Genomic DNA, 15,743 nt, shown 5'->3' with positions numbered 1-15,743 from the left:
AGTGAGCCACGGGCCGGCCCAGAGCTTAACATTTTATAATCACAAAATGGGAGAAGGGTCAAAGGAGAGAGAGAGAGAGAGAGAGAGAGAGAGAAACACACAGCTCCACCTTATTCCTTCATCAAGTTTTCTATTGGTAGTACATAATATGTAGATTTGGGATTGTTTCTAGGTTATACTCTACATGCAGGCATGTAGAGTAAGCGTGGTAAGAAGTATTCTAGGTTATTTTATGGCTTTCTGGTGCCATTATGGCTGCTTTTAAGTAAAATGGTCTTATGGTAACATTTTCCAGGACAGGTGGATGTGATTACTGACTTATCCCAGATTTCCCAAAGCAATATAATTTAGCTGGCCTGTTCAGAGCAGACTCTTTTGGTTATCATTTATCGTGTATCCTGCAACCTTGGAACTCATTTTCTATCTCTAAGAGTTTTTTTGTGGATTCCGTAGGATTTTATGTATATAAGATCATATTATCTGCAAATAGACATAGTTTTACTTTTCTTCCAATCTGGGTGCTTTTGTTTCTTTTCCTTGCCTAATTGCCCTGGCTAGAACCTCCAGTACATGTTGAGTAGAAGTGATGAAAATGAACATCCTTGTCTTATTCCTGATCTTAGAGGGAAAGGTTTCATTCTTTTACCATTAAGTTTGCTGTGGGTGTTTTGTAGATACCCTTTATCAGGTTGAGAACTTTCCTTCTATTCCTACTTTGTTGATTGTTTCCATCATGAGGAGTAGTTTTATCAGTGATCGTGTGGTTTTTGTTCCTTATTCTTTTAATATGGTGTATTAAACTGTTTGATTTTCATATGTCGAACCAGCTTTGCATTCTTGGGATAAATAGTCCATAGTCATGGTGTATAATCCTTTATATGCTGCTTGATTCGATTTGCTGCTGTTTTGTTGAGGAATTTTTTTTTTTTTTTTTTTTTTTTTTTAAGATGACCGGTAAGGGGATCTTAACCCTTGACTTGGTGTTGTCAGCACCACGCTCAGCCAGTGAGCTAACCGGCCATCCGGATCCGAACCCGTGGCCTTGGTGTTACCAGCACTGCACTCTCCCGAGTGAGCCACAGGCCGGCCCAAAATGAACTTGTTGAGGATTTTTTACATCTGTATTCATGAAAGGTAGTGGTCTGCAGTTTTCTTGTGATGTCTTTGTCTGGTTTGGGTATTAGGTAATATTGGTCTTATAGAATGAGCTAGGAAATGTTTTCTTGTATTTTTTGGAAGAGTTTATGAATATGGGTTCATTATATGCTTTTAATCAAGAAAAAATAATATCTGACCACTCAGCACCCTGAAATTTGTGTTTGGTGGTTATTAACTAAATTCCGGACCTTTATGTTACTGATGGGCTTTTCCCAACTCCATCCCATTGGGGATAGGAGATTGTCAGGATCCTTTGACAAGTACTGATCCCAGTAGTTTTCACTGTAATGCTGATATTGTTTGCCATCTCCTGCAGTGTTGTGAGAGCCTTACTTCTGGTAACTGTCATCTTAGCTGGCTTTGGAGATAGTGAAAAAATTCAAAAATCATCTCTAAAAGTTATTTTGATAGCTTTGTACTTTACTGAAGTTGTACAGAGCAGAACTGAAAACTCCTTTGGTTTTTCCTTGCATTTTCAACATATTAGCTATTTTAAGATTGTATTTTGCAGGGGCCATTCTGTGGCAATATCAAAATATTGATTCCTTTGTTTATTCCTGGGTCAGTACCTCAGAAATTGACAGGTTTATCTCTCTAGGCCACAGTGAAAGCAAGAGGCATGGTCCTCAGGCCATCACTGGGTATCTTTCTGACCCCCTTGTGATTCAACCCACTTCTCCCCTACAGGTACCACGTACACAGACTTCTCGGCCGGAATCTCCAGGGATGACCAGCCCCTCCCCACGCATCCAGATAATCTCCACCGACTCTGCGGTAGCCTCACCTCAGCGCATTCAGGTACCTGCACCCATCCCACTTGGTTCCAGCCACCTGCCAGGGGCAGCCCTGCCTTCCCTGATTCCTTTCCACAAACAGAACTGCCTAACGGTTTCACTAAGGAGCTGTGCCTCTTGGGTGTCAAATATAGTACAACCCCTTTAAAAAAGAAAAGAAAAACAGTTTACATTTATTTAGCTAATAACTAACTTTTAAAGCAAGAGTCTGAACTGTTGTTTCAAACTGCTGGGATGAAGTACCATTTTATTACTTATTTGCTTCCAAATTGAGAGGCAGTGCATCCTAGTAGTTAAGAGCAAGGGCTTCCACTTGCAGTCAGATTCAGTGCCCCACTTAACAGCTTTTTTGATCGTGGGCAAACTTTTCAATGCCTCACTTTTTTCATTTGAAAAATTACATAATAGTACTTGTCTCAAAATTATTGTGAGGAATCAACAGGCTATTGCTTTAAAGTGACTGGCACACAGTAATGTTTAGTATGTACTAATTATCTATATTTAAACTATTAATACTGGTATTGTTATTATTAACTAATTGATATTCATTTATGGGAAGTTTGGTCTTTCCCAGAGCTCTGAAACTGCCTCTCGTCCATTGAGTGTTTATTCACCCCTTTGAACAAAGAGAAGGTATGCATATCAAACTTGTAGGCAGCAAGCTGAGAGGAAGGGGCAATATGTTGATGAAAGATTAAAGATTCATTAACAAGGTCAATCAAAAGGCCAAACCAAAAAACATGAACAGAGGTGAACAGCCGGAAAAACATTAGTTACATAACTTAAATATGAGAGACACTAGGGTGGACAGGTATTTGAGTGAGTAAAAAGATTGCTTGCATTCACAGTTTATTCAAGCTCAGTATAAATGAACAGTATAATGTAGTTACCAAATAAATTCTGTAATGTTTGCCCACTCTTAAAAGTGACTATCCTGTTATAAACTAAGTCTATAAAATAGACTATCCTGTTATAAACTAAGCATAGAAAACTTCTAATAAGTAAATGAAATAAGTTGTTAAAAATTATATTCTCATTATGACCATTTTGTGTAATATGTATTATACATGCAGTAGTCCATATAGTTGTCATTATTTTAACTCCATGCCAAGTAGGAAACACATATCTGAGTGTCTGGAAATTCAGAAGTAATAATGGGTCCAACACTAATGAGGTTTTATTACTCCCCCAAATTAGGAACTTTTTATAGCTAAATTATTTTTTCTCTTTTCTACTTTGTTCTTATTTGCTGATTACTACTGAAAGTGGATCCTTTACAGTTTTATGTGGTAGGTATTAGGATCCTGCCTACATAACTCTGTCAGTCCTAGAAAAACTAACTTAGTGCAGTTAACCATAAATGTTACATTATGGTCTCACAGCCATGTGAGGGCAGATAAGGATGGACAAAGTTCCCCCAGGAAACTTGGTCAGTAGCTAGTGTATATTTCAAGGGAGAGAGCACATTCCCCTTGTATTGCTTTAAGAAGAATTTTCTATTTTCCTAACAGCTATTCTAGCGTCCCATTCCATCCACACAGTGGGGCTATTCCCAGGCTTGGCACTTGGCCCTCTGGCTGGAATGCAGGAAGGTCTCTTGAACTTCTGTTATTACAGCATAGACCCTTGGTGCTGAGCTTTCAGTCTTTCTAGGGGAAGACAACCTTTTCGCATGAGTTTTGTGTATGGTAAATATAGCTGAAAATCTTTACCTTGTGAACTGTCAATAAAATTTGACATACTAAGTGCTACTAAACTAACTGTATTTCAAGATTTGGTTTTTAAAAAGTAAAATAAAAGTTATAGGATGGTTTCTGGGTTTTTGATGTTAGTGCTGATGGCCTCTCATTTCTAGCACATGCTTCAGTGATGAACCTCAGATCCCCCTCAGGCCTGGAAAGAGAATAAGTTCTGTGATGTTTTAATGAGTAACAGTGCTTAGAACCCAAATGGTGGCTTCTCTGATAAGGTTGAGAGGGAAAGATTATCTTAAAAAGGATGGCAATCCAGGCAACATTTAAGAGCCTTGGTTCTGAGTGGAACAGACGTGGGATCAAATCTCACCTCCACTCAGCTGTGTGACCAGGGAGAGCTTCAATAACCTCTATAGCTATGAAGTGGTGAAAATAATAGTACCTATTTTATAGGGTTGTAAAAGGATTAAATGAGATAATGCCTATAAACCTATAAGAAGCAAACATCAGTAAATGTTAGCAATATGTTATAATTTTTTAATGTTTTATTTTTATAAAATTTCAAACTTACAGAAAATAGTACCAATAGTCACAATACAGTGATGAAAATCAGAGAATTTAATATTGAAACATTTTTTTCTAATCTTTAGTTCATTTCTTTTTTTTTTTTTTTTCTAAAAGATGACCGGTAAGGGGATCTCAACCCTTGGCTTGGTGTTGTCAGCACCACGCTCAGCCAGTGAGCAAACCGGCCATCCCTATATGGGATCCGAACCCGCGGCCTTGGTGTTATCAGCACCGCACTCTACCGAGTGAGCCACGGGCCGGCCCTTTAGTTCATTTCTGATTTCATCACTTGTCCCAGTAAAGTCCTGTATAGCTATTTTTTCCATTCCAGGATTTGTTATTGTTTTTAATAATGATAATAATTAAGGGCCAGTCAACAGAAAACCAATATATCTAGCTATGCAGGCCAGCAGAGGGTGATCTGAAGCACAGCTTGGTGTCCATCTGTATCATGTCATCCTAAAGGCTCCAAAAGGTTTTGGGGCTGAATAGGAAGAGTGGCAGTCCTTGGTATGGGAGAAGAGGTAGCCCTGTGGCTGGTGTCGAGGGCTGTTGTTTTTTGGAATACAAAAATATAGGGCAGGAACCATGGGAGGAGATGGGGGAGGTGGAAAACATTGGGCTCACATTTTATTTTTTAATCCAGCTTTTAAAGCAATTAAGATAGACTGAAAGGGGGGAAAAACATGTCATATACAAAATTTTACATGCTGGAGATTACTATTGCACTCACTTTTACTACTGTGTTTGTTCTCCTTGGGGCAGACCTTGGTATAAAGCTTTTCTTGCTGTCTCTATGTATTTTGACATTTTTCTGAAATAGCCCTCTATACTCCTATTTCAAGTTTATGTTTTTCAGGAGAGCATCATTGTACTCATTGTTTGACTTTATATTAAGTAAATATTTAAATTTGAGCTTACAAAATACATTTATATAATAAAATACTTTTTTATCTACTTTATATATTTAGGTTTCATGTCAAATTTTACTAGAAAGGATCTCTGTGGTTTAAGAATTTTTTTAAAGTTTGAAATCTTTATTATAGTCCCCAGGGGAAGACATCTTGGGCCCCTACAGCCTCCCCCCTCCCTACTTCTGTTTTTTACCAGCTCTTTCTTTCCTGCGGATCCCTTTTTTGAGTTGCTTGCTACCTGTTCTCTGCCCTTTCCACATTCACAGCCATCTGATGTTTCCTTTCTCACTGTGGTAGTTAGTGGCAACTTTTGGGTATTCACAGGAGTTGTGGCTTATTTGTGTGTGTTGAAAGGGGAAACCCTATAACAAAACCACACCAAACAGGGTATAGAGTGAAAAATGAATCTTCCTTCTTCTTCCCAGAGTCACCCAAGTCTCTCCTAAGAGATAGCCACTGTTACCAAATTGCTTATTTATTCTTGCAGAGACAATCTTTGCATATAAATCTACAAGTACACAAAATACACACATCATATTTTTATACAGGTGTCAACATTCTGTGCACCTTGTTCTGTCCCTTGCTCTTTTTTCTGAATAATGTCTTTTAGGAGTGGTTCCATATAGTACAAATTAGAGCTGCCTCTTTCTCTTAAGTGGCTGCTTGATATCCCATTTCATGAATGTTCCAATGAATATAGCCTTCTATCTGGTTATTTAGCACACGTAAGAATATTTCTTTAGGAGCAATTCTTCAAAGTAGGATTGCCGAAAGAAAGGGTGTATTCGTGTGTAATTTTGACAGAAGTTGTCACACACTGCTCTCCAAAGAGGTTGTGCCAATTTATGCTCCCACCAACCCAATATGAGAGTACCTGTTTCCCCAGACACTCACTATACATTGTGCTCTACTTTTTTTTTTTTTTTAAAAAGATGACCGGTAAGGGGATCTTAACCCTCGACTTGGTGTTGTCAGCACCACGCTCAGCCAGTGAGCAAACCGGCCATCCCTATATGGGATCCGAACCCGTGGCCTTGGTGTTATCAGCACCGCACTCTACTGAGTGAGCCACAGGCCGGCCCAGTGCTCTACTTTTTTGTTGTTTGTTTTTGGCAGATGCTCAGTACGGTGCTATACTTTTTAACCTTTGTCAGTTTACTAGGTAAAATGATATTTCATTGTTGTATATATTTTGCACTTTATACATAAATATATATATAATAAACAAAAATTACTCATTCTGGTGTTTTGTATCCAGGCTGATACTCAAATTTTATATAAGTATAAATAAGAAATTACTGTTTTCCCCATCCTTCTCTGTACCCCATCCCATCTACTTTCTACATAGGCTTTTTGAAAAATGTGTCTAATTTTATTACAATTACTGTGTTGCATTTAAATATACTTTATGGGATGAATACATACATTAAAATATTAGGCCTTTTCAGAACCACTGCTCTGAAATATTCCAGATCAGTCAGTCAGCTAAGTATCTGCTTGATGGGGGTGGGGGTGGGGGGTGGGAACTAGATTAATATTTAGGATTTTTTTTTTTTTTTTTAAAGATGACCGGTAAGGGGATCTCAACCCTTGGCTTGGTGTTGTCAGCACCATGCTCAGCCAGTGAGCGAACCGGTCATCCCTATATGGGATCCGAACCCGGGGCCTTGGTGTTATCAGCACCGCACTCTCCCGAGTGAGCCACGGGCCGGCCCAATATTTAGGAATTTTATAGAGGCCATTTATTTATTTATTTATTTATTTATTTATTTATTTTTTTATTTTTTTTTTTTAAAGATGACCGGTAAGGGGATCTCAACCCTTGGCTTGGTGTTGTCAGCACCACGCTCAGCCAGTGAGCAAACCGGCCATCCCTATATAGGATCCGAACCCGTGGCCTTGGTGTTATCAGCCGCACTCTACCAAGTGAGCCACAGGCCGGCCCATATAGAGGCCATTTATAAAACAGGAACTAAATATGGGCTAAGCACTGGCTGTACTCTTTTGCTGTACCTCCTTTGCCTGACTGTGAAATATTGGAGGTCCTCAGGATTCCATTCTGGGCCCACTTTCTCCTTTCTATATTGTTTCCAGCAGAGCCCATGGTTTTAAATGTCATTTACAGTGATTCCCAAATGGATATCTGAGACTGAGACCTCTGCTGTGAGCTCTATTTAGTTGAAAATATTTAAAAATTTCTCTTAATACTTCTTCTTTGACCCATGTTTTATTCAGAAGTGTGTTGTTTAATTTCTAAATATTTGGGGGGGGGGGTTCTAGCTATCTTTTTATTATTGATTTCCAGTTTAATTCCATTGAGGTCTGGGAACATACTTTGTATGGTTTCTGCTTTTTAAAATTTGTTAAGATGTGTTTTATGGCCCAGAATGTGGTCTGTATTGCTGAACGTTCCATGCAAACTTGAGAAAAATGTGTATTCTGCTATTGTTAGATGGATTATTTTATAAATGTCAATGATATCAAGTTGACTGATAGTGCTGTTTGGGTCAACTATATCCTTATTGATTATCCGCCTACTGGATATATCAATTGCCAACAAGGGTGTACTGACATCTCCAGTTATAACTGTTGATTTCTGTATTTCTTATTGTGGTTCTGTCAGTTTTTGTATCACATATTTTGATGCTCTGTTAGGTGCATATACATTTAGAATTGTTATGTCTTTTTGGATGATTGACTCCTTTCTCATTCTTTAACACGCTTCTTTATGCCTGGTCTTTTTCTTGTTCTGAAGTCTACTTTGTTTTAAATTAATATTGTTATTCTGGCTTTCTTTTGATTAATGTTAGCCTGGCATATTTCTCCATCCCTTTACTTTTAAACTCATCTGTGTCTTAATATATACAGTGGGTTTCCTGTAGGCAATATATAATTGGATCTTTTTTTTTCTTTTTTTTAAATAACCCAACTGACAGTCTCTGTCTTTTGATTGGATCATGTAGAACATTCATATTTAAAATGATTATTGGGGGCCGGCCCGTGGCTCACTTTGGAGAGTGCGGTGCTGATAACACCAAGGCCCCGGGTTCGGATCCCATATAGGGATGGCCGGTTCGCTCACGAGAGTGTGACGCTGATAATACCAAGGTGAGGCTTTGATCCCATACCAGTCAGTTGCCAAAATAAAATAAAATGATTATTGGGGCTGGCCAGTTAGTCAGTTGGTGAGAGTGTGACGCTGATAATACCAAGGTGAGGCTTTGATCCCATACCAGTCAGTTGCCAAAATAAAATAAAATGATTATTGCCAAAATAAAATAAAATGATTACATATGGAGTAATATCACCCATCTGTGTAACTGTTTTCTATTTGTTGCTAGAGACTTCTTTTTCTGCCTTCTCTGGTTTTCATTGAGCAGTTATATGATTCCTTTTATCTACTCTCTTAGTGTATCAAATATACTTCTTTTAAAATGTTTTTGTTGTTGCCCTAGAAATTACAATATACATTTTTAACTAATCTAAGTCTACTTTCAAATGACATTATTCTGTTTCATATGTAACAAAGGTAGCTTTTAATAGAGTATTCCCAATTCCTCCCTACTCTCCGTCGTGACATTGCTATCATTCGTTTCATTTATCCACATGCTATAATTGCCCTGTACATTGTTACTATTATTAATTTAATTCAAGCAGTTATTTCTTAGATCAATTAAGAATAAGAAAAATAAGATTTTATTTTACTTTCATTTATTGTTTCTATGGCAGTCTTCCATTCTTTATGTAGATCCAAATTTCTGACATCTATTTTCCTCCTACCCAAGGAAAACCTTTTATCCTTCTGCCCAAGGAAAACCTTTTATCCTTCTGCCCAAGGAAAGCCTTTTATCCTTATGCCCAAGGAAAACCTTTTAATGTTTCTCGTAGGGTAGGGTCTGCTGGCAGTGAATTCTTTTAGTTTTTGTCTGTCTGAGAACATCTATATTTCTTCACTTTTTTGCTGTTCTTTCTTTAGAAAGCAATTTTCGGTGAAATTCTCATAACATAAAACTAACCTTTTTTTTTTTTTTTTTTTTTTTTTCCTTTTTGAGACCGACCGCACCGCGCTCAGCCAGTGAGCACTGTGAGCATACCGGTCATCCCTATATAGGATCCGAACCCGCGGCGGGAGCGCTGCTGCACTCCCAGTGCCGCACTCTCCCGAGTGCACCACGGGCTCGGCCCAAAACTAACCATTTTAAAGTGAACACTTCAGTGGCAGTTAGTACATTCACAGTGTTGTGCAAATACCACCTCTGTCTAGGTCCAAAACATTTTCATCGCCCCAGAAAGAAGCCCTGAACCCATTAAGCAATTTCTCTATATTCCCCTTCTCCCTAGTCCCTGGAAACCACCAATATGCATTTTGTCTCTATGAATTTATTGATTTTTGTGTTTACTTCTTTCAATACTTGAAGTATGTCACTTCAGTCTCTTCTGGCTTGCATGGTTTCTGATGAGAAGTCTGCTGTAAACCTACACTTTTTTATTCTATAGGTGAGGTTTTTTCCCCCTTCTGGCTTCTTTCCAGATTTTCTCTTTGCCTTTGGTTTCCTGAAGATTGAATATGTTGGAGAAATATAATTAAATGAAACAAAATCTTCTGACCCAGAAACCTCTCCAACACAGGTAGTAGAGACAGAAAACAGTTTTATTATTGATAAGCGTTAAACCAGAATGTGACGTGTAATACAGTCAGTCCACTAAGAGATTGCAAAGACAGAAAGGAGTTTCACCCTGTTATATAGCCAGGCAAGTACAACCAATTCTGTACATGTTTTTGAGATCCTAACTTTACCATCGAAATTGGAGAAACCATCTGTGTTAGATAATTGCCTTTATCGAGAGGAGAAACAAACTTCTCATCACTTTATGACAGATATAATTTTGCAATTGAAGGAAGGTGTACACCAATTTAAGCTCTACAGGAACTGAGAAATAAAAGGGCTATCACCCTTAATGTCTTCATTTTAAAGAAATGGCTTCCAGGTCTTTGAGAATATATATATTCCTGAGCTGTGAGACCTGCAAGAGGCTTATTTAGCCATTATAAAGATTTACATACATTTGAAAAAGACAGAGAAAGACATTCTGAAAGGAAAGGGAGACAGGGAGAGATGTCTCTTATTTTCAGCAGGAGAATTAAGCCTCTTATTTTTAATTTGTATTTGCCATTACAAATATGGTACATTTAGATGTAGTTTTTCAGTATTTATTCTGCTTGATGTTATCTGAACTTCCTGAATCTGTGGTTTGGTGTCTGTCATTAATTTTGGAAAGTTCTCAGCCATAATTATTTCAAATATTTCTTCTTTCTTCTCCTCCTTCTGGTATTCCAGTTACATGTGTGTTACATCTTTTTAAGCTGTACAGTGGTTCTTAGATGTTCTATTCTGTTTTCATTCTTTCATCTTTTGGCATTTCAGTTAGGGAAACTTCTATTGCCCTGTCTTCAGCCTCACTGATTCTTTCATCAGCCATGTACAGTGTGCTGATGAGCCCATCAAGGCATTCTTCATTTCTTTTACAGTGTTTTTTCCTACCGTTTCCTACTTAGAATTTCTATCTCTGCTTTCAGTTCACATCTGCTCTTGAATGTTGTCTACTTTTTCCATTACAGCGCTTAACATATTAATTATAGTTATTTTAAATTCCTTGTCTGATAATACCAATATTTGTGTCATATCTGAGTCTGGTTCTGGTTCTTTTCCTTCAGACTGTGTTTTTTCCTCCATTTTTGGCATGCCTTGTGATTTTTTGTTGAAGGCCAGATGATATCAGCTGTTTTGGATAATAGGAACTGACGTAAATAAGCCTTTGGTGTGAGGATTTATGTTACTCTGGCTAGGAGCTAAACTGTGTTTAATGTTTGCTGCAGCTGCAGGTGTCAGAGCCTTCAAATTCCTCCAGTGTGGGCCGGCCCTGTGGCTTACTCGGGAGAGTGCGGTGCTGATAACACCAAGGCCAAGGGTTCAGATCCCACATAGGGATGGCCGGTTAGCTCACTGGCTGAGCATGGTGCTGACAACACCAAGTCAAGGGTTAAGATCCCCTTACCGGTCATCTTTTAAAAAAAAAAAAAAACAAATTCCTCCAGTGTCTTTGTTTTGTCTCCCCTCTTGGCTGTGGACTTCCCTAGATATTCCTCCTCAAGGAGTCTGTGTCTTGCAGCTCTCAGCTCAAATCCATTGTTACTATCCTGGAGCCCCATTGGTGTAGTGGAAAGGTGTGGGAGAGGGGGAACATTCTATAATCTTATGACTATTGTTGTTGTTTTCTGGTGGCTAGTGGGTATAGGGATCTGAACCCTTGACTTTGATGTTTGTCCTCTTATGATTAAATCTCAGTAATTTAGTGGGCTTGTATATCCTTGGGCTGTGACCTTCACAAGTGTTTAACTCCCCCTGCTAGTCCCTTCTCTGAGGCTAGAAGGCTAGAGGGGGCTGGAGTGAGAGAAATGTCCTCCCTCAGAGGAGATAAGGCTCTGCCAAAGTCTTTTCCTCTGGGAATTAGGCCTTTGTTATGGAGAATGTTCTAATTACAAAGATCACTCTCTCCTTCCCCTGCCAGAGCCACCAGAGAATCTTCCTCAGTTCCTCACCAGGAGAACCAAGTGGGTTCCTGGAGGCAAACCCATGAAAGCATGGGGTCTTCCTTAGGCTCTGACCCCCGGGAGTTTCTCACCCTTGGTCTAGTCCACACTCAGCCTCCAGTGATTCTTCCGAATTACCATTTAAGTGTCCCTACTAGCTGTGGCTCCCTGGTGTCTCCTCCAGGCCATCAGATCTCAGCTGCGACTCTCTGCATTCACCTCTGTCCAGATTTTGGGATGGCAGTTTGCCCTGCAAACTCAGTTCTCTGATGTCTCCAAGAAAAGTTACTGATTTTCAGTTCATCCAGCTTTTCCTTATTGTTAGGACAGTGATAACTTCTGAAGTCTTTACATGTCTGAGCTGAAACCAGAAGCACTTTCTGAAGTGTTTTTAAGACTGCTAGGATGCTGAAGTTTTAGGCTGAAGAGTTTTTGATATTAAAGTCCACAGGAAGTGCTTACTATGGATGAAACACCCATTCCACGTTAGAAGCATGGGTGTCCACATGCAAAGCAGGCTAGGGCAGCTTGGGTTTTGCAGTGAGACAGACCTGGGCTAGAATCCCAGCAGTGCAACCCTGAGCAAGTTTAACCTCCCCACTCATTTCTTCATCTGTAATTGGTGTTGCTGGGAAGAGTAAATGAGGTAACCCATGCACATACTTAGCATTCAGTCTGGCCCACAGTGAGCACTAAATGTTATCCTCTCCTGGCTTAGGAATCTACATAGTTCCTAGGGAGGTCTGAGTTTCAAAGGCCAGGATGAAGTCTTTATGAGAAACCACTCAGCAGCACCCAACCCTTCCTCATTGCCCATTTCTACCACCTTTGAGCCTGACAGATGCTTGAGCACTTCCACTCCACCCCATACCTGACCCAGCTCCAACCTCCTTGCTGCGGAAGGCAAAGTGAGTCAGGCAGACCTGAGTTCCAGTCCTTGTTCCATTAGTGACTGGCTGTGAACCAAAGCAGGTTCACCTCTCTTAACAGGCCTCTTTTCCTGTCAGATGGACACCCGAGTAATTACCTCGCATTGCCTTCTGGTGAGGCTAAATGAGGGGAGTGTGCAAATGTGCACAAGTGGCACTTATAAGGTTCCTCAGCCTGTCCAAGCCTGTCTCTAGAAGGAGTGACATGGGGATGACAGAAGTGTAAAGGGTTTGGAACTATGCTTGTATAAAATGGTTCATTTAATCAACACTGCAGGAATAACTCAGGATAAAGACAGAACTGAAACCCATATTTATCCCTAATCAGGGCCCAGTGACCTGGATTTTGTCCAGAGGCCTTAACCAGGCAGGTAACAGAGGAGCTGGGACTTATCTTCTGATACTCAGATGGTCATTATCAAGAAAGGGGGAGGGATGTTATCTGGTGATTCTCACTTATAACACACATGCACATACAGATACACACACTTAACCACTGTTATTTTATTTTTTTAAAAAAAGGTTCCAATACAGGGCCCCAGAGTAATGCATGCAAATTAACAACCCTCAAACTGGCAGTCATTGTCACATGACCAGCACAATCTGCTACTTCAGTCTGTGATGTGGTAAAGAGACCAGCTTCTCATGTTGAGTCCCTTCACCTAACTTTGTCAATGTCCAGCCTCCCACATGGGTCATGACGACTCAGGTACATTTTAGTATCTGAACAACAAAAACACACTTGAGCTGCAAGTACAGTGAGTAAGTGTCCTTAGCGTAGTAGACAGGAGAAGACACAAGGCAAAAAGAAAAAGCCAACTTCATTTGATGCCTGAATCCCAAAGTCTCTTCCATGTACAATCATGATCTATGTCTAGGGAGATCTGTCGTATAACTTCGTATAATGTATGCTATACGAAGTTATTACGAACCATTCCCTCCCCTCACTGCTTCGAGCCTGGGCCCGGCGTCTTGCACCAGTCCTTGTGGTTTCTTTCCCCCATCCTTGCCCACACCTTTGTAAACAGTCCCTTAATTAAAGACTCCCCAAGTAACTCTAATTCAAATACGCCCTCTGCTCCCTGCCCCACCCAGTAGATGGAAAGGGGCAAGGGTAGCAGTGCCAGAGCCAGCCTGCCCAGCTGCAAATCCTGGCCTCACCCCTGCCTAGCCACCTGCCCCAGGGCTTGTGCACAGCACCCTCCCTCACAAAACTAGGTGTACTCTCTTATTCTTCTAAGATCTAATTTTGCAGGTTTAATAATTTTACAGCATATATTTTTATCCCAATACCAGATTTTTAATGATTTATTAAAACTGGACACCACCAAGTAAAGGGGGTTCTACAGTTTCATTCGCATATACCTAATTTGTCCCAATCATATAATTTCTCATTAATGCCAACCATTCTCTTGCCATTAATACAATCTCCAGTAAATGACGTTTGCCAACTTAGATCATACTTTGGACGTCCCCTGGGAGGGTACCAAATTTTTCCCTTTCTCATTTTATATCCCATATAACCATTTACCCAGATAGTGGGAAGAGGATGGGGACTTCTTTTATTTATTAATTTCTCTGATAAAGGCAATTGCTCATGATTGATCGTAACCAATGTTTTTGAAATATCCGTTGGCGTTATTAATTGACTCAAAAGAGACAATTTGGAATTATTCAATCTTCCCGGAGCTTTGGTGGGACTATCTAATTTTATGACAACAACTGTTTGTGTGTCATTTTCTGAGTCTTTTGGAAACTCAGGAAACTGCCACACTGACCAAAACATCAAAAGAGAAAGTAAAAGCAGTACCACTATGCCGAGGCGGAGATCCTTACAGTGAAAGCAAGTGCTCATAGCCGTGGCCCTGCCAGCAGCTCTCCCTCCGGCAGCCTTGCCAACTCGGAGAGGGCAGCTCAAGCTATTCTTTTCAGGACTCTGTCATGGCATGAACTGCACCAAACTTAAAGTCACCAGCTGCATTAACCCCTAACAAGAGGGTCAGCCTGTCTTTTGAAGCTAAGCATTGACTTCTTCTCTCTAGCTATGAAAGTTCCAGGTGGCATCTTCTTCCAATATTTGGCTATTTTGTCTACACCGAAAATCTGTTGTTTATTGTAGCCACCTTCATCAATTACCTTAGCTAAATCTTGCGGATAACTCACTGCAGCTTCTACATCAGCACTTGCTACTTCATCTTGCACTTTTATGTGATAGAGATGGCTTATTTCCTTAAACTTCAAGAACCAACCTCTGCTAGCTTCAAACTCTTCTGCAGCTTCCTCACCTCTCTCAGCCTTCATAGAATTGCAAAGTTAGGGCCTTGCTCTGGATTGGGCTTTGGCTTAGGGAATGTCATGGCTGGTTTGATCTTCTATCCAGACGACTAAAATATTCTCCACATCAGCAATAAGGCCGTTTCGCTTTCTTACTGTTTGTCTGTTTACTGAAGTAGCACGTTTAATTTTGTTCAAGAACTTTTCCTTTGCATTCACAACTTGGTTGTTTGGGGCAAGCGGCCTAGCTTTTGGCCTGTCTCAGCTTTTGACAAACCTTCTTCACTAAGCTTCATCATTTCTAACTTTTGATTTAAAATGAGAGATGTGTGACTCTTCCTTTCACTTGATTACCTAGAAGCCATTGACTGGTTATTAACTGGTCTAATTTCGATATTGTTGTGTCTCAGGGAACAGGGAGGCCAGAGGAAAAGGGGAGAGATGGGGGAACAGCTGATGGGTCAAGCAGTCAGAATACGCACAACATTTATTAGTTAAGTTTGTCATCTTACATAGGTGTGGTTCATGGCTCCCCAAAATGATTACAATAGTAACATCAAAGACTACTGATCACAGATGACCATAACAGATATAATATGAAGGAAAAAGTTTGGAAAATTGCAAGGATTACCAAAATGTGATGCTGAGACACAAAGTGCAGGGAAAGTGGTGCGGTCGCCTGATACAGGGTTGCCACAAACTTTCAGTTTGTAAAAAAAAAAAAAAAAAAAAAAAAAAAATACCAAAAAACCCCCCAATATCTAAAGCACACGGAAACAGAGTATGAAAAAGCAAAGGGTGGGTGGGTGGGGGTGGGTGTG

At 39.9% G+C, this 15,743-nt stretch overlaps 1 protein-coding gene across 3 annotated transcripts in view; it reads left to right on the top strand.

Moving 5' to 3' along the window:
• Positions 1–1,118: 1,118 nt before the first annotated feature.
• NR2C2 (nuclear receptor subfamily 2, group C, member 2) overlaps positions 1,119–15,743 on the top strand; it is a 49,688-nt gene continuing 35,063 nt past the window's right edge. For 2 of the 3 annotated variants that reach the window (XM_008564339.1, XM_008564349.1), the window contains exons 1-2: positions 1,256–1,322; positions 1,846–1,956. In XM_008564339.1, coding sequence (XP_008562561.1) covers positions 1,885–1,956 — 72 coding nt within the window. In that variant the 5' untranslated portion in view covers positions 1,256–1,322; positions 1,846–1,884. Of the gene's footprint in view, positions 1,135–1,255; positions 1,323–1,845; positions 1,957–15,743 lie in introns of those variants that run through there. The other variant, XM_008564344.1, reaches the window with a different exon arrangement.

Source organism: Galeopterus variegatus, unplaced genomic scaffold (genome assembly GCF_000696425.1).
Source record: "Galeopterus variegatus unplaced genomic scaffold, G_variegatus-3.0.2 Scaffold185, whole genome shotgun sequence".
In the NCBI taxonomy this organism is placed as follows: Eukaryota; Metazoa; Chordata; class Mammalia; order Dermoptera; family Cynocephalidae; genus Galeopterus; species Galeopterus variegatus.
This window is presented reverse-complemented; position numbering and strand designations above follow the sequence as displayed.